This window comes from Carassius auratus, chromosome 7, assembly GCF_003368295.1.
Source record: "Carassius auratus strain Wakin chromosome 7, ASM336829v1, whole genome shotgun sequence".
Lineage (NCBI taxonomy): Eukaryota > Metazoa > Chordata > Actinopteri > Cypriniformes > Cyprinidae > Carassius > Carassius auratus.
This window is the reverse complement of record NC_039249.1, coordinates 26129602-26156811: the sequence shown is the minus strand read 5'-3', so window position 1 is coordinate 26156811 and position 27210 is coordinate 26129602. Positions and strand designations below refer to the sequence as shown.

Sequence of the window (27210 nt, the reverse complement as noted above, 5' to 3'; positions counted from 1 at the left end):
ACACAGAATAATCTCAGCAGGTTACTTAGCAGTTCATGGCTCATAAGAACAAGATTAGAAGAATTTGAAAAATCTCAGATATACTGTATAAAATATATGAAAGTTAAAGGATTATGGGAAGGATGGGGGGTATGGTCAAATATTGCCGCATTTTACATCACATTACTGTATTGATTTTATTGAGGTCAATATTGAGATATTATTGAGGTATTTTCTTTGGGGGGGAGGGGGACTGAACACCATTCTGAGACCTTGAGTCTTTGAGAAGTCTAACAAATCTTGTTTAAGGGATCTCGAAGAAAGACATATTGAAAACCATTTATTAATTAAAAACTAATGTTCTCCACACTCTATAACAGGAAATTCAGCACTCATCCAATGAACACTTTATCCAGTCTCACTAATGCAACAGATTCACTAATGCAAAACTTTTCTATTCATGGCTCATGAACGCAAAGACAATTTGCAATGTCCTCATGTAAAGAATAAGTAATGTTGTAATGGTTGCTAAAAAATTATTTGCTGTCACAGAAAACAAGTATATGTATATATTAGGGCTGTCAACAAATATTCTAAATTGGAATATGTATTCGAATAGTAAAAAAAAAAAAAAACTAATTTTGAAGGTGAAAATTAATATTCGAATTGAAAAAAAAAAAAGTGGAAAAAAAACGCCCGCGGTAGTAGAGGCGTGGTTGTCTGCTCTGCGAGTCGGCGCGCCTGAGGGTTCAGGGACAGGTCACAGGAGTCCAACTGTCTGGCACAGCATCACTGCTGAAAGTTGACGCGTCTTCATGGAAGATGCCAGCAAGTGCAGAGCCCAACTCGACCGTAGCAGAGAAAATGAGGTAAAATTATTGACCCGTGAGATAAGTTAGGATACCATTTGACAACTAGCAACATGAGGTCACATCTCAAAAATGTGCACCCAAATGAGCATGGCATAATGTGTGGAACTCCAGCTAAACAGTCACGTCTTGACACTTAACGTTAAATTTGCATCGCCCGCCGCAAGCTCTTTGTCTGCAACACGACAGGGGCCATAACGAATAAATAAATTCCGTTCTTTTGTAAGGACATGACACTGATCAGTATCGCGGATGGGACAGGCTTCGGGGAGTTCGGTCAAGCAATGGATCCGAGATTTGATTATTTATCGTTTCATGTCAAGGAAAAGTTCCATGTTTACCACAGCACAGCTCGCTCGGAGCATTCAATGTCAGTTCTATATGCTGTAAAACTTCAATTAATATTAATTATGTTTGTTTCAATCACTGAATGAAGCCTGCTATATTTGGGACAACAGTCACGACCTTAAATTGCTTGCACAAAACTCATGATCAGCACTCAATTGTGATTTTTCGTTTAAACTGTTATGCGCAGAGAACGTGAGGGTCCGAGAGCGTGAGGTCTGTAGTCTTGGCCATTAGTTGATTTCCTTGTTTTTGTGTAGGTAGTACGTTGTCATATATGTTTAAACTTAAATAGACTACCTATACAAGTAGTTATGTCTCTTTGTATTATTTTTTCCTGTTATTGACGTAATGCATGTCATTGAAGACATTCTTTTTAGAGGGAATATTTGAACGTCATTTTTGAGCAATTTTGACAGCCCTAGTATATATACACACACAGACATAGGCACACACACTGTATTCTTGATTATTCCAAACTTTTGTCCAGTACTGAATTTCAGAGCCATCATTGGACTTGTGATCTTCGCACTGGATAACTGTGTTAGACAGGCCAGTGAGAAGGAGAGATGTGTGACCTGAGGGTTGGGTTCAGAAAGAAGGAGGAGCAAAACAAGGGTTAGGAGAAATAGATGGTGAGGGGGATGACTGAATGCTTCATGTGATCAAGCTTTGGCTGGGATCGCTTGAAAACAGAGCTGGGTGATGAATTGGCCGCCCAGCAGACTGAAAACACTGAAGCACAGAACAAAGCAAATAAAACTTGCAAACTCTCCATATATCATTAATAAATGTCTACAATTTGATCACGGTGGCGAGAGAGAGAGAGAGTGAAACAGCTAGTTAACATTCTGCCCAGCGCTCCGGTGCTCGGGAGTCAACCCCGTTACCACCTCGCTCCTCGTTTGTTATTTACGAGCAGCTGGGCTAATGTGCATTCCCTAACCAGTGCTTACCCGAGCGCACCCGACTTTTAGCATGCCTCCATTATTCATAACTATGTGTGCGCAGCATTTGGAAAATTGCTAATGCTTCTCTGTGCGCAGCCTTGTCTTATTTATTTATTTTTATTTATTGTTTCCCAGAGCATAATTTATTCCAGGAAAGAGCTGTCCTGCTAGAGAAGAGGGCATCACCTCAACCCGCTTGTCTTTCTTCATTTCTTTTCCTTTTCCCTGGTTTCTTTCCCTACTGTTTGTGTGTTAGAAAAAAATTTATTGGTTGTTTACAGCATGTGGGATCTTACTATAGTATCATGGGTAAAAACTATACAACATATAACCAAAGACAGACAAGCCTGAACTTCAGTTGACAACAGAGAGTTCAAAGACCATCTGATACATATCACACACAAATATGACAAGTATATTTTTTAAATAACAAGGTTAAAACAGATCCATTTACATGTTATTATATGTTATTATGTTGGTCGGACAACCTCTTCCTGCCTAACTTGACAGTTCTCGGGAAGAATAACCTCTATGTTAGACTTTGAGCTGATAGTAAAACATCTAACAAGACGTAGTGAGTCAGTTGACAAAAAAAGATGAATAGCAGGCTACCAAGTTAATCTTTCACTTACAGAAAATGTAAAGCAAAAGCCAGGGCCAGATAATGATCCTAGATATTTATTACGAAATCCTAATGACCTTCAACCAGAGTTAATGAGGATCTGTGCGTGTGTGTGTGTGTGTGTGTGGACTGCTGATGGAGTATCCAACAGCCTGAGATTCATAGCAACAACAAAAGAACAAGAGATATGGAAGAGGAGGAGGAGGGAGTACATAAAGGCACGCATGAAAATCAATGGGAAGAACGAAGCATGAGGATTGGCAGAAAGTGAGCGCTGTAGAAAGGGAGACAGATGATCTATAGAGGTGCCAGTCACAGCCTGCAGCCACACTTACACTATTAGAGACACAGCCGGGCAGACACGGGCCACATTGATCTGCTCCATCTCCCTCTCTGAGAGTGTGATGATGAAATGTGAGGGTGTGAGGGTGAGCAGATGGACTGCAGCATCCAGCAAACTCGGGAAGAACAAGAAGAGCAGGCTTTAAGGTTGCAGGTGAAAAGGAAATGAGAAGGACGTTTCTTTTTGGGGATGGGCAGGATGGTCGATTAATTGTTCATCAGCTGACTACATGATTAGAGAGGTCAACAAGTTTTTTTTGGAGAGGTGAGGGGGGTTGTTACACACAACACACAGTAAAACACATACACCGCTAAAGTGTTTCAGTGACAACCTTCAATGACTGCCCAAGATGATACCGGTAGTCTTTAATTGAAATTTAGGGCAAGACTGACTAATGGTTTGTGCCAATGAATAAAAAACAGTCATGATTTACTAATAATTAGTGATGAGAAGCGGAATTCAATTTACTGGTATTTGTGCCATTATTTAACACCCAAAATAAGCATGTCTTAACACATTTTGTGCTTGACATGGCTGCAATAATTGCTCATTTGTGCTGCTCTTGATAGATAGTAGATTGGGTTGGTCATTATGGAAATGAGCTGGCTGTGTCTGTTCTTTAATTTGCTCATTTTCAGTAGATCATCTGCAAAATGAACGCAAATGGATCTTTTGTGAATGTGTGTCAGAGATCCATGCAAAAGTGACTTTTTTTGCACACACACAAAACATTGACATCGATTCATGAAAATGGAAATAAACCGAGTCATGTGGATTACTTTTATGATGTTTTTGGAGCTTGAAAGTTTTGGTTGAATCGACTTTCACTTGAGGATAAAAAGGTCTCAGGTGTCATTAAAAATCTTAATTTGCGTCTTGAAGATAAAAGGAGATTTGGAATGACATGAGGGTGAGTAACTGATAACAGAATATTCATTATTGAATGTGAATTACTGTGGATTAAAAATAATATTCCAAAACCCTAGACGGCTCATTGTTGTGGTATCACTGGTTTCAGATTCACCTGCTCTAAAACTCTAATGAACAAATCAAATAATTTGCTGTTTTATATCTTTTTATCATGTTTAATAATCTATTCCTCAGTAGGGGCTTTTTATGCCAACATCATGCCATTAGTACTGTTAGCATTGGTATTAATACTAGCGAGAGTCTAAATATTAATAAACAAGAAGCAAATAGTCTGTTTCAGAAATGTTTTTTTCCATATGAATACATACCACCAGAATGAAACCACACACACACACACACACACAGGCTGCAGACTGGTGTGTTTTGAGCTGATTGCTCTCTGTCTCTTATTATGGGATGGTGCTGTGTAATGGAGTGTGACAGAAGCGTGGAGCACTGCGACTCTGTCCTTGCTGCCTCCTGCAGTCTCTCTCTCTCTCATCAAACTGCTCTCTTTTCCTTGACATTCTCATTTACATTTTTTTTGGTCTCACTTTATATTAGGTGGCCTTAACTACTGTGAACTTACATTTAAATTAATCAATTGATTCAATGCACTTATTGTGTAGAGTACATACATGTTTTTACATTATACTTATATTTTTATCTGTAACATCTGTAAATACATTTATACATTTTACATTTACAGCATGACAAGTTTGCATCTAATTTTCTGTTGCATAAAAGAAAAGCCAATAATAAATCACGATAGAATTTTCATTTTTGGGTGAACAATTCTTTTAATTTTATGTCCTGCTTTTATGATAGCAAACTGGACCAATATGTCTTTTCCTTTTATCTCTCGTTATTTTTTATATTTTATATTAGATTTATCTTGCACTTTATTCAGACAGACAGTCAAACATTTATATAGCTTGTCATATAGCATGTCCCACAGAACTAGGGCTGTCAAAGTTGAACACACAGTCTCATCTATGCACAGTATGTAGACATGCTCCCCTATATTGTATGTGTACTACCATAACAGACAAGCATCAAATAGGTGTGAGAGCAGTACCAGTTTTGAACCATCCGTCCTCAGTGAAGCTGTCTGCGGTCTCCTGAGGTTTGTTCCAGTACTTCTGAAAAACAGAAGAACCTCGAACCAACAGCTCGCCTTCCTTCCCCTCCAAACCAGCCTTCACCTGAAAAATAATAATAATAATAAAAAAAAAACACACATATGTCTAGGAGGCATATGTCATATGGCTTCTTCATTAATAACTGTGTACATATAGTAAATACAAATTTGATCATATATTTTAATCAGTTTAAATGCATACTTAAAGTGTTTGGTTTTTTTTGTGAGAAAATTTATACAGGTTTTATGCACAAGAAGGTGTGCACATAAACTTAAGGAATGACTGTCCACCTTCTTCTGTAATATTTTACTGTATTTTAAATTATGGGTAGTACTTCCGGTTTGGAGAACTTTCACTCATGGCTAAACGATTGAAACAAATAATTTCCTATAATAGGGTACAAATAATATTATTTGCACTACAAATAATTCTTATCAGCCAGTTTGACAGATGTACAACCTTTTTTTTTTTTACAACTCTGTTTGTACTCTATATTTATTTTATTAAATGTAAAATTTTTACATTAAATAATGTAACACAATTAATGTGACATTGCTATCGCAACAATATCTGCAATAAATGTCTTTCCTGAATATTTACTTTTTTTTTGGACCTGCTGTATTTCTATAAAAAAAGACACCAGAAACTGCACAGTTGTGGCCTGCTCTCATGTTTTTCTCTCCAAATCAACTCTTTACCATTTTTTTCTTTCCACAGTGCCTGTCTTCACTTCTAATCCCTATCAGCAGGGTTTACTAAAATATTTAAAAGGTGAAATATACATTTAAAAATTTTTTTAATGAAGCAAAGCACTTAGACAGATGCATAAATATCCAAGTACTCCATGACAGAACATTTTAGAGTCACACAAAATATGTATAGGTTACATAATATAGACTTACTATACAGTAATATTGAACATATCCACAATATTGCTGCTGAAAGACCCATTTGAGCTTTTGGAGTTATTCATTCTCTGGTGATAGTAACTTTTAAATCTTTTTTTTATATCAGTCGCTCATTGTTTACGGTTTAATGGAAGTTATACCCATAATTCGTGTCATGGGGTGTAGGAAAAAGGTGGATACTAGGAATACTTATTTCTATAGTTAAAAACAGAGCACCTGGGTTCCTTTGCTGTTGCCCTCAGCGATGATAGCGTTAGTGGAGTTTGTCATCATGATACGCACTTCCACTCCTGGCAGAGGCACTCCAACCGCACCTGGAAAAACACACACAGGAAATTATTAAATACAGATAAAATTTATTTTAAAATGTATTCATTTACGCGCCTTATATGCAGTAAAACTATTGGTCCTTATTGTAATGTAAAGCAAAAAGGATATAGCAATTCCTAAAAGAGGTAATGGTAAACTTGTATTTAATTACTGAACTGATTTCTAGTTGATTTTAATTAGGTTTGGAGAAGCTGCAAATTGAGTTTGATTCAATGGAACCAAACACGAGAGATGTGAATAAACCCTTAAACTCTTCTAGCAAAGCCTTCACTATGAAAATTCAACTTCCAGCATCTCAAACACAGTAGTGTTTGGAAGAAAAATGTCAGCCTACTGTAAAACTGGATCAATCTGTCTAAAAAAAATAAATTCTGCCTGCACTGTAAAGCTGTAGCAGAGACATACAGAGCTGAAGAGATGTCTTACTCCTATATACACACACGTTATGTGAAATCTGACCATTAGGGGTTTGAGTGTGAATACAGATGAGATGGGGGCTGATTTGAGGTCTATGCACGGTGTCCACTGGGATATGATTGCGTGCAAGTATATACTGGAATGTGGTTGTCCCTGTAGCAGCATTCCTGTCACAAAATGAGAAAAGGACACAATAGCTCCCAGACTGCTTAAAGAAGCCATTAACAAGCCTCCAGTCCCTCTGCCCATCACAAGCCCTCATTAAAACAGAGGACACACACATACACACACACACTCATGTTTTATTCAAAGCTTTTCGCACAGCATTCCACACAGAGCCACCATAGGGAGTGGCAGCACCCGCTAGTACAACACGCAAAGAAAAATAACTTATGCGCATTACTGCTATTGGCACAATTAGATTTGTTTTTCTGAATGGCTTGTTTAACTAGATTTCAATATTTTCTTGAAAATGTCAGTGGTGTTCGCCTGTACTAAATTCAAAGCTATAAGTTTCTGAGTGGTTGCTAGGGCACTGATGTATTCTTTATGGATCACATCCTAAGTATGAAAAAATACCAGTAGAATGTACAGTAGTAGCTGAACTTCCCTTATTTATTACCACTTGTTAAATAGTTTATTTATTCTTGACAATTTATGCATTTCCTTTAATGTCGCCATACACATTTATTTAAATGACTCGTTTACTCCAGTCGCACAATTTCACTTCTTTATGTAACTTAATTTTGTAACATTTCTCATTGTATTCAGCTATGGAAAGCTTTGGTAATACACAAGCAGTTTCTGTCACGCCAATAAAGCACACCAAAATTAAACTGCAAACAGACAGAAAGAGAGTGCAGAAAGGGAGCCATGGTAAGAAAATCGAGCTGGAGAATTTGGTGTGGAGCAATTACAACAGAAATGGATCAAATGAAAGAGTAAGAGAGAGACAAAGGTTTAAAAATGTGTAAAAAATCAATATAAAGGTTTAGAAATAACATCTATTTCTAAAAACAAGAACTCTTGCTTGTGTTTTAATGAGAGCTGAACAATTATGTTCCTGCCATATCGTTATTTTGTGACTTCATGATACAATTACTACATAAAGATATTAACAAGAAATTTAATTAATTATTCAGTACATTTAATTAAGATGTGTCACTCTTCTGTTAGAAGATATAGACCTTCACTGAGTTGAATAGCTGGCTTATGGGTGCCACAAGGTGATATGCACAATGTTTATTCCATAGCTGATACTATCCATTTTTATAATTAACATTTGCAATAGGTCTTAAAACATTACCATTTAATTCAACTAGAACAATGCCTCATCTAGTCTATGAGTTTTTGAGCGCTTTTTCAAAATTGGTAAAATCAAGAATCACATTATTTCCTGAACTGGCTGAAAAGAAAACCCAAACCATTTCTTCAAGAGACTTTTTAATCTCAGTCTGGAGCTTTACAGCATCAGAATTCTGTTCAACAAAGATCCAACTGGTTCATACTGCCACACACATTAGATCAAACTCATCATAATTCATAGGCATCTCCTCTGGTGATCACAGTCAACCCTGTGACTGATATTGATCGACTTCAACCTACTTTTGAATTAGACAGCCTCACACAGGCGTCTCGTGGGGCCGAGCAGGAAATGTTAACAGTCGCAAATTCCTCTTAATCATCACCTCCGAGCTTTAACTTCAGACCATTTTTCCTCTGAACTCTTCACTTATTATACAAGAGAGCACAAAAGCTGCCTCTGACAGCCACGTTAGCACCTTCACTCACAAACACGTGTCGAAAGGCGAACAAAACAATCCTCAGACACCCAGAGCAATGCAAGAAACTACACTGAAAGAGCTTTGATACTGACACTAAAAGGAGACGTGGAAGTTGACGGGAGCAGTTTGATCAGTGCTACATCACTCAGAAAGACCCACGGAGAGCTTCTCAGAAGATAATCACACGTAAACAACAAAACGCAGACGAAAGAAAGACAAACAAACTACTTCAGAGCGGAGGTCGATCTGTGACAACCTGCCATCGCAAAACTGTCTGAGAAAAAAAACAAAATAAAAAAACAAAAAAAAAAAGAAAGCGATGAAGCATTAGGGCTGAACATCAGTAGAAGAAAAAGTAACAAAGCCGAGATGATTAGAAAGATTTAAACTAGCACTATTTCAGAGTCTGGCAGAAGGAAGAGGTATATAATTCTAAACAAATGAAAAAAATATTTCACAATATTTTTTCTGTATTTTTGATCAAATAAATGCAGGCTTGATGAGCAGAAGAAACTTCTTTCAAAAGCATTAAAAATAGTAATATACACACACATACATAAACACATACAGTACTGTGCAAAAGTCTCGGCCACTAGTATTTTCACAAACAAAAAATGGTTTTAAAGTCAGTAATTTCTATCTTTAGCAGTAGTGTGTCAGTAGTAAATATCAGTTTACATTTCCAGAAATTATTTTTTGCTGTTAATTGTAATAATCAAGTGAGATTTTTGTTTGCACAAGGAGTCTGACAGCAACCAGTGCTCTACACAGAGACCTGATCTCACCATCATCAGTCTGTCTGGAAAAACATGAAGAAACAAAACACACTGAGACAGACTCAATCCAGATGAACGGGCAATGTCTCAAAGAAACTTCAAGAAAAAGTTACAAAAATCTGCAAAGCTACCTGAAAAACAATGCGCAAGTGCACCTAGGACAACAGGTTTTTTTTTAAAGAGCCACACAGATGGGAAATCAAAAATTACCTGTATTACAGTGTATGATGTAGCTGTCCATCAGTGTAAACAATGTGCAAAGTAATTAAACCAAAAAGTACACGATTTATAAAGTTATTGGCTTCTAAAGTAAGGAGTCGACTCTGAATCGCTGAAACGAGTCGTTATAGATTTCAAATCTTTTGCCCATCTCTATGTACGTCACTAGGAACACTTTGCATAATAATCTCCGCCTACCGTCTTGAGAGAAACGAACTCTGACCTGCCCCACCCCCCACACACAGACGCTCTGGTTGGTGTGATAGCATCATGTCGAGGAGACAGTGTGTTTTTAATTGTAAAGGCAAGTTTGTTTTATTTTCACTGCCAAAGAATGAAGATCAGAAGAACCAATGGCTAAAATTCATTTTTACCACAATACCAGAGCAGTACAACAAATCCCTTTTGTTGTGTTCACAACATTTCACTGATGACTGCTTTTCTAATATCGGTTCAAGTTCAAGTCGGGATTTTCAAAGTGTTTGGCCATAAAAGAGGGTTCATTACCAACTTTATTTAGACCAACGAGCATCTCCGAATCACAACGCGAAGTATGATTATGAAGTTATGTGTTTATTTTCTCCCGAGCGTCTTATCAGTATGTGTGCTGTCTGCAGCCTGTCTGTGCTGATCGTCATGTACAAACACGTCATTAAAATGAAGTGTAACTCCGTGAATACTCAACGAAGAGACTTGAGAGAGATATCTATAGAAAGCCTGACATGTCTACTAAAACTAAACAAGTGCTGCTAACAGATATTCTGTGATAAAGTAATCCATATGAAAACAACGCGATGTCCGTTTTTCACGTCTCCCTTCATTATATCTAATGTGACGCCCCCGAGCTGAACGCGATATTCAGATTCAAACTGAAGCGTGCGGTTTGAATACACCCACACAGAAGAAAAAGCAGCCAGACTTAAGGAGAGGAATAATACATAATTCACCCCAAACAGATGCTAACGCATTGTTTACCGTGAAGTTGTGTGCGGAACAACCAATCAAAACTGACTATGTCAGTTGACCAATCAGAACACAGTATGCTACCGAAAGGTGGGGTTTAAGGAAACTGAATTATTTGAACAGCTTCGCGCGAACCGTTTGGGGATCTCTGAGAATTGAAGTAATTTTAAAATTATATTTTGACAAAATGACAATGTTTTTTAACCTTGGATGGATTTAAACCTATTGTACAGGACTTATAAACAGTGATAGGAAGCTTAGAATTTTCATCTTACTGGCTCTTTAAATACTAGTGGCCTAAGACTTTTGCACAGTACTGCACACACACACACACACACACACACACACATATACATATACATACATATATATACATATACATTATATATATATATATATATATATATATATATACACTTTTTCTTTATTTCAAGAACTAGAGCAGTCTCAATATCAGATTTTTACTATCGTGGCCAAAAGTATTTTGCAATAATATTGCATAGTTCTTACATTGCTAAATGTAAAGCCATAAAATATTAATATGGGATCTTCTTCAAAAAAGCTTTCAGAATCTTTAACTGAATCTCTGTATTGGTGACGAAATTGGTATTACATTGTTAACTTCTGTTAATTGCACACATTTTGCTTTTATTGTTGTTGGTAGTCACATCTATGAAGTGTTGCAGTACCAGGTACACGTGGGCCCTTAAGTGGATTTGACAGTGCCATGCCAATCTCAGTCATGCCGTAGCGCTCCAGCAGCACATGACCTGTGATCTCTGCCCAACGCTCCAGGACAGGCTGTGGAAGAGCAGCAGAACCAGACACCATCAACCTGAGAGAAAGAGAAAGAGAAAAAAAAAGAAAGGTCCATTATTTCATTTTCCACACTTTTTTTAAGTTTGAAATTATGCATTGGTTGTTTTCTTCAAAAAGTCTTTTTTTTCGCCATTTGACCCTGAGGTAAAGTACACAGAAGCTTACGCGTCTGAGCCAAATAAAGGTTTGAAGGCTTCTCTTTGATGTAGGTTTACTGAAGAATAAAAGAGAATTTTGAGGGAGATGCTCTGGCTGGTTGCATCTGAAGACAGAAGCTGCGAGTCAGGATTCTAGCTAAATTAATGTGGTGTTTTAAAAGAGAAAGAGAGAGGATCGTACCGTATTCTCTCTTTGCACACAGCTCTGATGAAGTCTTGGACTCGAGGTTGAGTGAAGTGCTGGTCATAATATTCAGTGAGTTTAGAGTAGATGGTGGGAACTGCCATAAATACATTCACCATGGGGGACTTTGAACTGATCAACTGCTCCCAAACCTGAAACACAGCAAAACCAAACAGAAAACAAATCAGCATTCAAGTATTATCAACCGAATGTGTAACTGAACAGTTTAACATAACAGGAAATGCATTCGCCAAATTTGCTAATAATAAATAAAACAGTGTGTTTTAATACTGTAGATGTGTACTGATCTAAATGTTGGCAAATTCATTAACCAATAATTATTTTTGTTTTAGCATGGCATGTTTTACTATTATAAAGTTGGGCTGGTAGCATCAGCAGTGATAATGTGACTTCAGTATCTGGTGGCAAAAATAATCTCTCTCTCTATTAGAAGACTCTTAAAAAGACACTGACCACAATTTTCTTTTTCTTTCATAACATATACAGATATACATATTACGTTTTAAATAGCTGATATGCACAAAAATATAGGATTATTTATGTTATCTACAGTTAATTCAGGCTACAACAATTATTACTATTATCACAAAGAATGATAATTATTATAACTGAGTGAAATGTAAAAATCAATAAAAAAAATATCCTATTGGTCAAAATGAAAAATAAATAAATAAATAAAGATTAGACTGCAGGATGTTGCCAGCTGCTACTGAGATGAATGGGAATACTAAAATATATTTTCTGCAGCTTTTACGGACCCCCTTAGTTCACAGTAGGTGAAATCCGACATCAAAACACTGAAACGTAGAATAGAAAAATATACTTGTATAACCAAAAAATGTTTGAATTGGATTTAATAAATCAAAAATAAATAACAACCCTGATATTATTTGCTTCCAGTATCGACCTAATCAAACCGTTACAGTTAATTACAGAAACAAAACCCACTACAGATACTGATTAAGTAACTGATTGTGCATCCCTAGTGTTATTTGTCTTGGTGACTGTACAAGCTTGGGGGGGAAAGGTTGTCGACTGGAGGAATGTTGTTAAAAAAGGAAAAAAGCAAGTATAGATTTGTAAAGGTCAGTGTGATTCACAGTAGAAGAGAAACAGTTCAGATTCCCTGTAGAGCTACTATTGAGGTCAGAGTGAAGAGTGCACTGTGCAGGACACACTGGGCTTCTACAGCGTTTCTCTGCGTTTGATGAATGTGTTGTGTGAAGCATAGTGAAGGACGGCAGACCCAGTCCCCGCCACACACACCCAGACTCATCCCAGTCTGTCAGACGGAAACAGATGCAAGCAGACAAGCGGCATAACTGCCGATATAAACACACTTCTCATGCAGGCACACAAATCAATTACACAGCATCTAATTCTCTCATTTCATTCACATACTTTCATTGTCCGACATACAAACACATGAGAATGAAAGGCTGTACAATGGATGATCAAACATAAACGTGTACGATTCACACATTAAAGTTACAATATAATAATTCTGTCTTTTTCATCTCGCACAGGCACAAACACAGTCTCGCAGTCGGGCGGCACGGCCGGCTGCACCTTTAGAACACAGTGGGAGAAACGCATGAATTAATTGAAGGTGAACGACAGATTCTCCTTGGCTCTGTCCCCCCTGGGAGGCACACATCTCCCCCCCGCCCTCTCTTTCTCTCTCCATTTCATTATTTCCTGCTTCAGTACCTCCATGCTCTTATCATTCCTGCTGTCTCGCACTCTCTCCATCAACCCCCCCCCCCCCCCAACACACACACACACAGAGTGACACTTCTTTTATCATCAAAAACCCATCTCTCATCACCACACCTCCTCCTCTCCACTCTGGTACCCAAGTTGCTCTAGTTTCTCTTTTCATTTCATTAGCCCCCCAACACAGAATTGCATGAATTTGTTTGTAATTCCATACTGTTTATTTCAAAGTACACTATGCATGTGTGTAAACTTGTCATGTGCAGGCTGCTCATCAAATTCACATAAAATCTGGCACAATTTGTCTGGAGACATTCCTGACAATAAGCGATCAAAATAAATTTACCTTGTCAAATTGTTTCGCAGTCTTCAGCCAATTAATTTTTTTAGCTGAAGAAAAAACATAAAATACCCAAAGTTTCTGAAACTTGAACAAATGAATTAAATAAAGCTGCAAGTAACAATAAATAAATAAAGAGGAGGAGTGCAACTTTTAGCTGTTCATTCATCAGACTGAAAATGAAAGGTCAAGTCAAGTACTTTGCATTGTGGGACTGAAGGTCAAGTCATAGACTGTGGAACAGCACATTTTGGGAGGTGCAGTAAGCGTTCCTTTCAAATTACAGATGCTCCTATTGCAATTTTCTTAGCCGATTCTGATGATATTTTTTTCTGTAAATGTGACCTGCCGATCCTGATTTTAGAACTATAATTGAAAGCATATACAAACAAAAATATACTCTTTTTTTTCATACAAAAAATTATTTACGTAATAAAATAGAATTAAACATTGCAATTTCTCCCAATCTGTAACAGATGTTCTCTCGTTTCAACAACTGCCCACTATGTTTATAAATGGCCATTTTCCATATACATGTACACCGGAGAATTGCAAATGCATAAATAGTTATAAGATTAATATGAACACAAACCACCAGTAGGTGGCAGCAAATTACTTTTGATGAGCGAGTCATTTAGTCATTCATTCAATGATTCATTCAAACAGCCGATTCCTTTAGTTGTGTATTGTGTTCTTTGTTCCTGGCAGATCATGTGGAAAATCAACTGTTAAAATACGAATAAACAAACACAAGGTTTCCAGCTTTTATGAATTTTTAAATTCAGAAATAAGATAAGGTAAGACATACATGAATTTACTTGTCCTTTTATTATAGACTTTAGTTTACAGATTAACCTATGTTCACAGAATTTCTTAATGGCAAGTGAAATTAATGAAAAGTGACATTCAAGAGAGCGTTATCTTGGGGGAAAAAACATACTATATAGCATATATACTTATAAGATTTTTTATCCTTCTAAAATTTTGGATCACTTTTTCTAAAGGTGTCTGCTTAAAGTTTTTGTCAGTGTTAAAGTCAATGTTTGAAAGTACACTCGCATAAAGATGTTTTGGAGCTAACACTGAAAGCTACCAAACTCCAATTTTAATATAATGGGGGTTTTAACGCTGTTTTTCTTTCAAAGCAAGTGTATATGCAAAACTGTACACTATCACACACTGAAATCCAATAATGAGCAACATACATGTAGAAAACACCCGCCCTGCACCATCTCATGATGGATAACCTTTTACATCCCATCATTAATAATGGTAGAGTCTGACTGCAGGCTGTCTAATGCATTCATACCACAATAAATTCATCTACACACACGTTTTGCTCCCACCCGAACTGAGATGAGCGCTCATCACTCAAATAACTCCAAGCCAAAGTAATGGTGGCTCAAATATCGATTTTTCCGCTTCATTAAAAATTACTGAACCGCATGTTGTAAATAATAAAACCCTTGTGGTGAAGAAAGCGTTTGATCCCTCGAAGAAGGCGTTTGTTTTTTAATATGTGCGTTCAAGCCAAGGTCATATCTGTGGAAAACCGAGAATGTAACTTTCTTGTTGTCCCAAATGTCTTTTTCTCTGTTGTGTCCTCTCCAGACCTTTCTTGTCAATCAGATCCTTGACTCCCATTAAATTCTCCTGGACCTTAAAGCCCTTCCGCTTGCTTGCTCACTGCCGTAAGCCCCCACCCTTTACAAAACGTGGATCATTCCTCAATGTCACACCATCCATTGATCTGCTTCTAAAGCCTTTACTGAGAGTTGGCGTGGCCAGATACAAAGCTACACTGGGCAATCCATCACGCAAACTCTGCACTCGCTGTGACAGTTTAGGCTGTCTTTTACGCACACACATACACACAGAGGTTTGAGCCAGAACCTGTCAGTTCCTGAGCTCTGGTATTGGTGCCTGCAGCGCTGGCACACAGCAACACGACTACAATTAGCGCATCCCTCTGACAAGTACCCGATAAGGGTGATCAGCAGCCTCCTCCACCCTGCTACACACGACTTCATTGTGCAGGTCTCATGAGTTCCTCCCCAGGGGAGCCGGGCAGACGCCCTCCACTCACTGACGCTTGCAGCACAACTTCTGCAATGTTGCCCTAAGAAAGTTCTGCTGTGAGTGCAAAAATAGAACAAATAAAATCGCTTGGTGGAATTATTTACAACTTAATATCTACGTATTGCATCCGTGTCATGCTGTGAGTCACCACAGACACTTTTGACTCCTTCCATTGTTTGCAAAAACAAACGGAAAACACATTTATAGTAATGTACAGTAATTGAAGCCTACCCAACAAGAAAGCTGAATGGTTTAAAGCACAGTTGTGAAGCTTGTCAATAAAGGGATAATGTTGTCATTAACTTAAAGGTATACTCCACCCCAAAAGGAATTTTTTGTTATTAATCACTTACCCCCTTGTTCTTCAAAACGCGTACCAAGCTTTGTTCATCTTCAGAACACAGCTTAAAATACTTTGGATAAAAACCGGGAGGAAGGCTGTCACATTCACTGCTTTACCTTGGGTTTAGAACAATGATAACCCAGGGTTAAGCGAAGGGTTAATGACTAAAATAGTTTGTAGAACCCTTCAATACAGTTGGTAAATATTTTTTATATGGTGGGGGTGGAGGGGACTAGATAAAAATGGTTGCAGAAATCTAATTTTTCATGATATCTTTTTCAGATTTGAAATAGAAACTTGTGATGAGACGTGACTTTCAACCCATTACTTTTCTAGATTGCCTCAGGACTGATTTCATATATTTTTTTATATCAAATAAAAAAATCAGTGTGGTAAAATTCTTTTCAAGGCACCTCGGTGCCTATAACTTTTATTTATATTTTTGAGCATTATAAACTCTGGTTGATAAAAGAATTAAAGCTCAAAGGGTCTTCTTTACAAAAAACACCAAAATTATGTGTGTAACACACTGAAGTAAGGAACTGTTACGATTTTACGTTAGGTAGGACACTTTCAGCTGTAAGTCAGCTGAGGGGGTCTGGTTAACAGGTTAAAAGGCCCCTAAGTGTACTGTATTACTATGAACTATTACAGTGTATTCTGTGTCCAAAAGTGTCCAAAGAGATGAGTGCAAATCAAAAGTATGTTACAAATGTGAAAAATATAAATCAAGTAGTAAATGACCCAGAATATTTATTTATACTTTTTCTATCATTACTGGATTCATTAGTAATAATTTTTGGTCATGATGGTTACCATCTGTAAAAACGGCAATATTTCAGACTGTACTACATTAATAAGATGCTATGCATGCAGCTACAATATATACAACAATTTGTATATATCAAATTTATACAAATAAAAGTATGAGCGTCATTAGAGAACCAAATATCAAACCAAATGGCATCTGTAAACAAATTATGTATGACTTTTCTCAGAACAAACTCTTCTAATACTTTTCCCAAGCGAATTTTTGCCAACCAGCCAATTTTTAACAGACATATGAAGTTCAGTCAGTTCACAATGGTGTTCTAACAGAACAGATGTAGTCTATCACATTAAAAGTTCCACTAATGTTTGACAACTAGTGTCACAATACTTTTTGTCTTCATTTTGAAGATTATTAATAGTGTATAATTTAAAAGTTTGGTCACAATTTATATTAAGTGGCCTTAATTACTTTGTAGTAACATTAACTGCCCGCAAGTCTATGGATTCACTGTGTAACTGCATGTTGTTCTTGAGCTAATTTATGTGGTATTTTAATGAGTAAAGACAGGGTTAGGTTTTGGACAATAGGGCTTAAAGGTGCCATCTGTAATGTTTGGCAAAAAAAATCAAGTCATACTCCACATTCCATAACAGATGGGGGCAGTATGCCTCAATAAAGTGAATTGGTCTACTCTAGAGTAACAAACGAGAAACGGCATAGTCTCTATGCTCCGCCCCTACCTTCACAACAACACTACAGCCATAGCCGAAGCCTAACTGTGCGTTCACACCGCCGGCGTCGAGAGCGTCAAAAATCGCTCTTGCCGTTCTGCTCACGGCGCTGCAGAAAGATTTGTGAGCGCTCAGACGCTCTAACGTAGATCGAATGCTTATTTTGTATTTAAAGTGCCCGCAAAGCAAACAAGCTTGTTGATCTCGTGCAGACTAACCACAAGGAGTTATAACCTCATTAAATATTGTTGTGGACGAAATATTATGATCCTTTACTTAAAATGAACAATCTCAGACACCTTGGTCCACGTATCACTTTTAATTAATTTTTTTATGTCCCAGTAGGCAAACAGGGACACATTAGGATTAATACAAAAGGTTGATTATTGCTAAACAGCAATAATTGACCTGTCCTTTATTCTGCTTGGGAACTAATGTGCCAACTCTCAAGCATTCACCGTGAGACACACGCAATTGACTCTTTTCACACGCTTTCACGCCACACATCAATTTTTTCACGCACAGAAAAACCAAGAAGCAAAGAGGACACGGAGACCAACAGACTAGACAGAGCAGGTTAGTTATGATTCCGGGAGGTTCCCCGATAAAAATTGTTTCTCGGGGTTAAAATATACATTTTTAGGAAGTGTTTCCCTGGTAAAATAAGCATTTTAGAGGCTAAATATCACGTTATTGGTATTGGGATTGCTTCAAACCGCGGACATGAAAAACAACCGCAGACTTGGCAACACTGGTTCAGGTGGAGCGGCAGTAACTGCACAGAGCCTTAGTCTACCGACAACTAACACAAAATCGCTTTCAAAATCGACAAAGAATCGCCTGCGATTTTAACATCGATGCTGTGTAGATTGTCAGTGAATTACGGCTCCGTGTAGTAAATGCCAACCAGTGTTGCCAAGTCTGTGGTGGTTGTTTTTCATGTCCGCTGGTCACAGCGACCCCAATACAAATAACGTGATCTTTAGCCCCTAAAATGCGAATTATACCAAGGCAACCCTGCTAAAAAAACTATATTTTAACCCCGGGAAGCAATGTTTTATCGGGGAACCTTCTGGAAGTGAGATTGGGCTAGTTTTGAGAAGCAACTGGGCAGGATTTGTTGTGAAAACCTGGCAATCCTGATCTGAACACACGTACTGGAGATATAACGTTACTCCTAATTACAGGAGCGTCTTTAATGATGAGATGTACATGAGTAAAGACTGGCACAGCCCTATATAATAAAATGGGTAACGTTAAGTTATAGCTAGCTAATTATCAAACGCAGCTACGGTTAGCCATCGCTAACATTAGCACGTTTATCGAACAGCCTTCGATACATTTCTATGTTATAAATTCCCAAAAACAAATACACAAACATATAAAACAAACTTCTAGAGAAATACTAACAGCATCTAACTTGCAAGTTCGGAGTCGAACCTCATTTCTTTCAGGTCCATCAGTTGTCTCCAGTGATTAAAAGCAGTGCCGATGTTTACTCTGGTATTCTTATCAGAGTTGATTTGTGATTCCGTGCGCGGTTGTTTCCCTGTAGCGGGTGTTGGTCTCTTGCCAAGGGCTTCAGCTATCCTTCCGCTCTCTTCTCTGAACTGAAAGTAGTGGGCTGTACTTTCCACACGATTGACATCAGGTCCAGGTATGCCCTGCGAGTTATTCGTGTATTCGTTGCAGGTTGGCTGGTGGTTATGTTGCCCGCATACCGCCTCTCATGGCCGAAACTGGTATTACAACACCTGCCGGGCCGGGGCTAGTAATGCTAATGCTAATTAAGGTTGATATCTCTGCAGCACTATAACTTGACATTTTTTTAATGACATCATCGCCTTTATTTCTTCTCATTCTTTTGATGCGTGTAGGTCATGTTATGGATATTTTTACCTCAATTTCTGCATATGGCACCTTTAAACTTAGGTTTTGGGGTAAGGGTTTGGTTGTAGTTGAAGGTCAAGTTAACAGTGTAACTACAAATATTAATTAAATATATTTAAAATGCAATTAGATAGCACCAACAGGTAAGATTATATAGTATCAAACAAGATGTGCCCCTTGATTTCTCATTCAATGATTTTTAATCACTTTTTAGTCTGGCTTTTAAGTCAGCAGATTTAGGATCTATACTATGTTATGTTATATGAAGAAACTGTGGTAATTATGTGGTTAGTGCGGTTGCTGTACCTTCTGAGCACTGAACTCTGGCAGCATGATGCAGGTAGCACCCACCCAGAGTGGGCACATCAGTTTATTCACGATGCCATGCACATGGTGAAGGGGCAGCGTGTGCAAGATGACATCATCTTTAGTCCATCCCCACTCTGATACCAAACCCTGAACCTACAAGACAAGAAAAAGAGATTTTGACCTACAGATACATGTGAGTGTTTTTATTTTCCACGTGTTTGAAGCATGGGACAATCACACTAGGTACACAGAAACAGGCCAAAGCCATTGTGCTTTAAATCTACAATGTGAATTAGTATTAACCCTTGAATTAAAATGGACTGAATGATGCTCACAAGCAACACTTCAGTTCTCATTGTGCTGTGGCATGAACATGTTTATTTACCACGTGCAGCTGGGCTGGTGCATGCATGCACAATCACACAGTCCTGAATTAGGTTGAAACGTTTACACTCGAGCCCAGTGCCCTATTGCTTTGGGTGTTATTCATCAGGTTATCTTTGTGTTACAGATTGATCACCAAAAAAAAAAAAAAATCTTAGATTACTTTTCTTTCCAAATTTCTCTGATATCTATGGACTAGAGGTGCGCGATAAATATCGTCTGATAATTAATGTGCATCTCGTCAGTAAAGCCGGTTCTCTAATCAGCGGTAAATTCCATCAGGTGCGTGATTTCACATAGAGCAGCTGTTACTACACAGAGCCGTTATTAACTGAGAAGATGCGCAAATCCACGTTCATTATCAGCGTTGATTTGCGCATCTTCTCAGTTAACAACGGCTCTGTGTAGTAACAGCTGCTCTATGTGAAATCACGCACCTGATATGCATTAATTATCGGACGATATTTATTGCGCACCCCTACTATGGACAGTACTGTTTTCAATTAATAAATTAAAACATTATTTTCATTAATTACTATTACAACTATTAGTTTAAAATGAAAAATTATCTTTGAATTGGTAAACATACTCCAGTCATTCCTCATTTCACAAGTTCACCCTTACATCTAATCTGAAAGCGAATAGTAGGCATATTTTGGCGTGCTGTCCTGGGGGAGGGGTCCGGGCCCGGAGTTGGGCCCGAACCCAAATAACTCCCCCTATACCTAATTTGGGATAAATAGATTAGAAGTGAGGAATTGGGGTGGAGGAGGGATGCCGAAAAACTGTCTGGGACAGGAGGTAGGAAGACTGGATATATATACGCTTGTGTGCTAGTTAAGATGATTAGCTAAACGAGATGCACCTGTGCCAAATTGGATGATTATCTGATCGTGCTCCTCCCGAACTTTGTTAATAAAACCACATATGCACACAAACAAAACAATGCAGTTCACCACAATTGTAAATGTTACAAAAAACACTTTTAGAGATGTACACATACTCTATACCAGGGAAGGATTTGAAAACCACATTAATCAATTACATATATTTGTATATAACAAAATAAAAAAACAAAACTATAAAAATCTATCTTAAAGAGTTTAAAAGTAGACTACGCAGCACTGTGCCTAAAAGTGGGGAGTAGTGAGAATGATAAACAGTTGACCAGTGGCAGCTCTGTCCAGTCTTTGTGAAACACAGGAACTTGAGCTTGTCCAAAGAGGCTACCCCTTGATTGAGAGTGAGCTAATTTTCCACCCTGTTGGAAATGCAGGTCAATTTTTGCCGGTAAAAAATCCCACTGCCTTGAGTGGCCCATGGAATTAAACAATCCGAATGATTATTTAGAGAGGCAAAGTGGAACAAAAGTAAAAGAACGTAAAGACATCAGGGGTGGCAGGGGTTCTCATTCCACAGCTACAGTTCTCATCAAACCAAATTCAGCTTCTGTTATTCATCTCAAACTAAAAGAGTTGTCGGCTAAATAATCCTAATGTAACAATTCTTCCAAAATCAGAGTAGGTGAAACTCCTGATCTTCTCATTTGATTACACTGTGCCATGAATATATCATGTATATATCTAATGTTGTGCAGCATGATTTTTGAGTAGATTATATTATTGGAAGAAATTAAAAAAGCCATTATAGGCTTTGCATTACACTTATGTTGACACAATCTTTAAGATTACATTTTTGTAATCATTCACTCAGCTTCATGTCAATCCAAACCAGAAACTTTCTTTCTTCTGTGGAACACAAAAGAAGGTCATTTAAATAATGTTGGTAAGAAAAATATTGGTGACGGCGCCAATAACGTAGAGGGCATATACTTTGCACTTCGGGTCTTCTGAGTTTGTGTCCCGTCTCGCAGACCTTTCCCAATCCTGTCCCCCACTCTCTCTTTCCCACTTCGCTTCCTGTCTACAATGCTGTCCTATCATTAATATAAAGCAAAAATGCCAAAAATAAATCTTTACAAAAGAAAGAAAGAAAGATTAGACAGAAAGACAAGACAGAGGCTTCCTACTGACTTCCATTATGTGTTTTGCCCATAAAATATGAAATACAAGTTTTGGAACAACATGAGGGTGACTAAATAATGACAGAATCTCATTTTTGGATGCACCCAAATCTGTTTAAGGGTTTTTAATGTTTTATTGTAGGCATGCTGTGAAGCAGGATGTCTAAAACACCCTCAACGCTGGATAAATAAATAAATAAATAATGAATAAATGAGTTAATGAATTAATGAATAAATAACTATGTTATATTGAATGTTTACAGAGGTTTAACCACCTTTTTATCTTTTTTGTTGTTGTTGTAAATAACAGAGCCAAATCAGGCATGTAACAGTAAAGTTTGGCCTTGATATGGCTATTTTATAGATTTAATATGATTTTTATTTATTTATTTATTTTTAGCAAGGGAAAATCTAAACAGCATCAAAAGTGGCTCATCCAATCTGATTTTACATAATATAAAAAAATAAAATAATATAAATAAAATAATTTAATAATTTAATAATCAAGTTTTTGCTAAAACAGAACATGTTCATCTTCATTTAAGTTTTATAAATTTTTTTTTAAGATTTAAGGTTGATACAATTTTCATGTGTCTTATTTGTGAGAATACATGTGTGTTTGTATCTGTATATACATATATACACATGTACCGTACATATACATTTACACACACACACACACACACACACACACATACATATACATATATATATATACATATACATATATATGTATATATATATATATAGATATAGATAGATAGATAGATAGATAGATAGATACACACACACACACACACACACACACACACACTCATTTACCATGGCCTGCAGGCTGGTGTGAGTGTGAAGCACTCCTTTTGGTCTGCCCGTGGTGCCGCTGGTGTAGATGAGCATGGCTGGCCTCTCTGCCCAGTCTAAGATGTTCTCCTCTGGCAGCATCTGTGTGTCCTCAGACTGTAGAGTATCTAGGCTAGACGTGGTGGGAAGCTGTAGGCAGGGCAGCCCTAGTTTCTGGGCCAAGGGCTCAAGGGTATCCACGAAAGGTTGTCCGGCTACCAGCAGCGAGCTCTGGGAGTCTGAGATGACATATTCCAGCTCACTTGGAGGATGCTTCCTGTAGAGGGGCACAGCTATGCCGCCACACATCCAGGCCGCCCACTGCGCCACAGTGTAGGATGCGTCATTGGCACACAAGAATGAGATACGCTTGCCCTGCAGGTCTCCTGATTGACAGGTGAGTGCTTTAGTAATGAGCCCCGCCAGGCTTTTGCTGTTTTTGTAGAGGGAGCGGTAGGTGTGGCTCCCGCTGTGATCCGTAATGGCCACATTGTCTCCATACGCAGAAGCTCTGGAGAAAACAGGAGCAACTCTTCCTACAGCTGATGAGATTTTAAGGTAGGATGATGCGAATGTTCTCTGCTCAACATTTCCCAGCAGCCACTTCAGGACTCTTCTGCCTCCTTTACAGTGAGACCAACCTGAAGAGCAGCTCCAGATGGATACGGTGTGTAAGGACAACATAGTGTAAGATTGAACAGCAGCTGCCCACAGTCTGTCATCTGTCTAAGCTTGGGAATATAAAATAAAACAAAAGTATTTATTAATATTGATATACACTGTATAATTAAAAAAATTAAAAAATACCCAGTTTTTCAATAAGACAATTAAAATGCATTGTTTACGACATAAGTCTCAAACATTAAAGATTTTTACCCGTCAGCATTTTCGCTGAACTCTTCATAAATACAATAGCTACTTTATTATTATTATTTTTTTTATTAAACTTACGGTAGTTTTCTTCATTAAAGTTTGTAAAAACAAGTACAATAAAGGTCGCATTTTTTCTGAACCATTACTGAATTTATGTTTGTTTTTATCCTGTTCTGATTGATGCTTCCAAATTACAAGAATTAATTCTGCAGACTTTCAAATATCCCTTTTTCAGTGTGTGTTCACTGCTGTGTGTGTGTGTGTGTGTGTGTGTGTGTGTGAACTTTGGATGGGTTAAATGCAGGCACCATACTTGGCTGAATGTCATGTCACTTGTCACTTTCTTAGGTGGTCAAATCCTTAAACAAAACACACACAGTATATGCATGTACTTATTAATAGAATACAAAGATTCCGCCACTATTTATAGTTTTTATTTATTTATTTATTTATGGGGGTGTCAGAAATCCCAAGCCTCATAATACAACTACTATTTTTTGTTTTGTTTTTGTAATTCATTGAGACTGAAGCTAATTTTTTTTCCAAAATCTTTCTTAGAGAAATTCCTGTAATTTTTTAACAACTGAATTTACAATGCTGTTTTCTGAGACCCGAACATAATAAAAGGCAATATTAAAACAACAGTTAAATTCAAGTAGTCTCCATACAATGTTATCCTACATTTCTTACACTTCTAAAGACGGCCTTTTGTGGACAGCTCGAAAGGTAAGTGTTTATATCATTTTCTGAGCTCGCTATGCATAAAATCTTAACAGAAATATAAGACCTTCCTGAACCAGGAATGCAGAATAATGTTTCTTACCGAAAGTCATACTGGATGCAGTGCGCCGTTAAAATTCATCCGTGTGAAAATCGAAGCAAAGCGGAACCTTTATTTACCACGCTCTTGACTTGTTTTTATACAGTCTATGCTTGGAACCTTTTCTTGTGTGTTATCAAATTGCTTTGCATTTTGTAAGCCACAACAATATCTTTAGATTTTATTTTAGCTTTTTACTTAGGTGTGATTATAAATAAGGGAAAATACTTTAACTACATTATCTTCATTGTCAAAATAGACATGACGTAGGCTATATATTGTTTTAGTGATATGGATGTCATCAGTTAAAAATGTTAGCGTTAGCTTTCATGTAATATTTAGATATATTAGAAATGATAACAATACAATGCAATTACAAAAATACAGTCTCTTTTTTTCAGAAAAAGTCAACCACTTGATACACATAGGAAACAATAGTATGAAAATAGGATGAGGCAGACAGACAGATGGACTGAAATTGGTGAGTATTGACATCTAAGCATGTATTTTGCCATCACAGTGTTCTCACCCAAGCTTCATCATGCCAACTGGTTTTGGCATCAGCTCACAGCACGGGCACACTTAGCCACCAGCTGGCAGTCGCGGGCCTCAAATAAGAATTGTTCAGACATGGCACTCATTCAAAAAGTTCTCACTTCCCTAAACCCCTCCGTGGTAAATAGGGATGGCATGTTCCTGCAAACTGAAAGCTTTGTCTGAGATTCTCCCCTCCAGTTTGAGAAGTAGTATCGTCAACGAAGGATCCATTCACCACCACAGAAAGAGCTGGAAGCGAGAACACAGTCCTTAAGGCTTCAAATGCCTTAAACAGATAATTGATTATTGGCGCTTTGTATTGCACGTGAGGTAGGTGTTTTGACGGACGTCCTTCTTCTTTCGTGAGGAATTCAATGATTTTCATTTTAACGGAATCAGGCTTGGATCCCAGCATGCTCTTGGTATGAATTTTGAAATTCCAGCTGCTCTTCAAACATATTCGCTCATCAACAATCTGATTGGTTTGGCAAGAAGACCGAAGGGTGACCGGCTAGCAGAAGACAACCTGGTGAGCATATATTTGACGCGTAGCTACAATGGCTGTCCGCCACCCCGGTATCTTCTCAGTCACGGTGTTAGCAGGTAACACGTCCGGCAGTGGGCGCCAGCTCCCCATTTGGTTGGCCCAGAATTCGCTGAAAACTGTAGGAGAAGAGAGACGCCCCCTATTTTTTGAGAGATTTGGAGAGTGAGTGGGGAACAGAAATCAAGGGGTGTTCCAAAAACATGTGTCAGGTTGGCACCAGATGAGAATGCCTTGGCAAGCTCCTCACTCTCCCCCTCTTGCCCCTCTTAGAACACATGGCACGTTGACGGCGGCATCTGGCTGCACTGACTCTCAGCAGCTGTGCTTTGTCTATGCCAGTTGGGATGTTTGGCACTGCCACTTCATCAACTACCTGTGGCTTCTCCTGGGCGCGGAGCGGGCGATGAATTATTTGGTGCTGCAGCTGCAAACTTGATTTCTTTCCAAGAGATACAGTTGTGTAAACACATGCTAGACTCATGGCACACAAACAAATACTTTGCATACTTGGACAATTTGTGTACAGGAGGACAAGTCTGCATCTGGGCTTACTTTGTTCAATGTTGACCTCTAGTCTTGGGAGGAAGTTCACAACATTATCACATGGAAAACTTTGTACTCTATTATATAGGTAACTTCAGGAAACAGTTTTTGGCACTTCTTTGTCAACATGCCATGAAAGAGTGGGAAGAAACCTTTTTCTTGTATTACTTAAAAAGCTTCAAGGAATTTGTTGACAATAATATATGAAAGAAAGACCCTTTACTGGATTATTCCATATGAGTTCCCCAAGGTTCTCTGCTGGGCCCGGTTATGTTCCATGTTTATTCTGTAACATTTGTTATATTGAGTATGAAATACAGAATTTATTGTGTCGAGCTTAACTAATGCTGCTCTCCATCTGTGCCAAAATGTGTGGTTTACACTGGACTGATACTTTAAACATGTAACGTAAGGTCTTCCCATGTATGATTTGGTAGGATTTTCCCCATGACTGTGGTTCGACACATATCAGCGGTTTAAAGCAGCTACAGTACAAGCCTTCCTTATTTGGAAAGCATCATTTGGTATCTCCAGGGCTAACTGTCATGTTCTTTAAATTTTGCAAAAGTTGCAAAACCTCCAGAGGATCTAAGACATCACAGCCTTTTAATAAAACAACAAACTCTGCTCCATTTAAGCGGGACAGGGACGGTGTACTTACATCAGAGTGGAGCAGCTAAGGCAACATCAAGCAGCACTTTTGACAAACAAACATGCCAGGCTTT

The 27210-nt window shown here is 38.0% G+C and overlaps 1 protein-coding gene across 4 annotated transcripts in view; it reads right to left on the bottom strand.

The window, feature by feature from the left end:
- Window positions 1-24939, bottom strand: part of acsf3 (acyl-CoA synthetase family member 3) — a 42124-nt gene extending 17185 nt beyond the window's left edge. For 2 of the 4 annotated variants that reach the window (XM_026268185.1, XM_026268188.1), the window contains exons 1-7: window positions 24862-24939; window positions 23148-23896; window positions 19916-20071; window positions 11715-11869; window positions 11246-11391; window positions 6284-6381; window positions 5096-5222 (exon numbers count right to left, since the gene is read on the bottom strand). In XM_026268185.1, coding sequence (XP_026123970.1) covers window positions 5096-5222; window positions 6284-6381; window positions 11246-11391; window positions 11715-11869; window positions 19916-20071; window positions 23148-23849 — 1384 coding nt within the window. In that variant the 5' untranslated portion in view covers window positions 23850-23896; window positions 24862-24939. Of the gene's footprint in view, window positions 1-5095; window positions 5223-6283; window positions 6382-11245; window positions 11392-11714; window positions 11870-19915; window positions 20072-23147; window positions 23897-24351; window positions 24376-24728; window positions 24816-24861 lie in introns of those variants that run through there. The other 2 variants (XM_026268187.1, XM_026268186.1) reach the window with 2 other exon arrangements.
- Between the last annotated feature and the right edge of the window lie 2271 nt (window positions 24940-27210).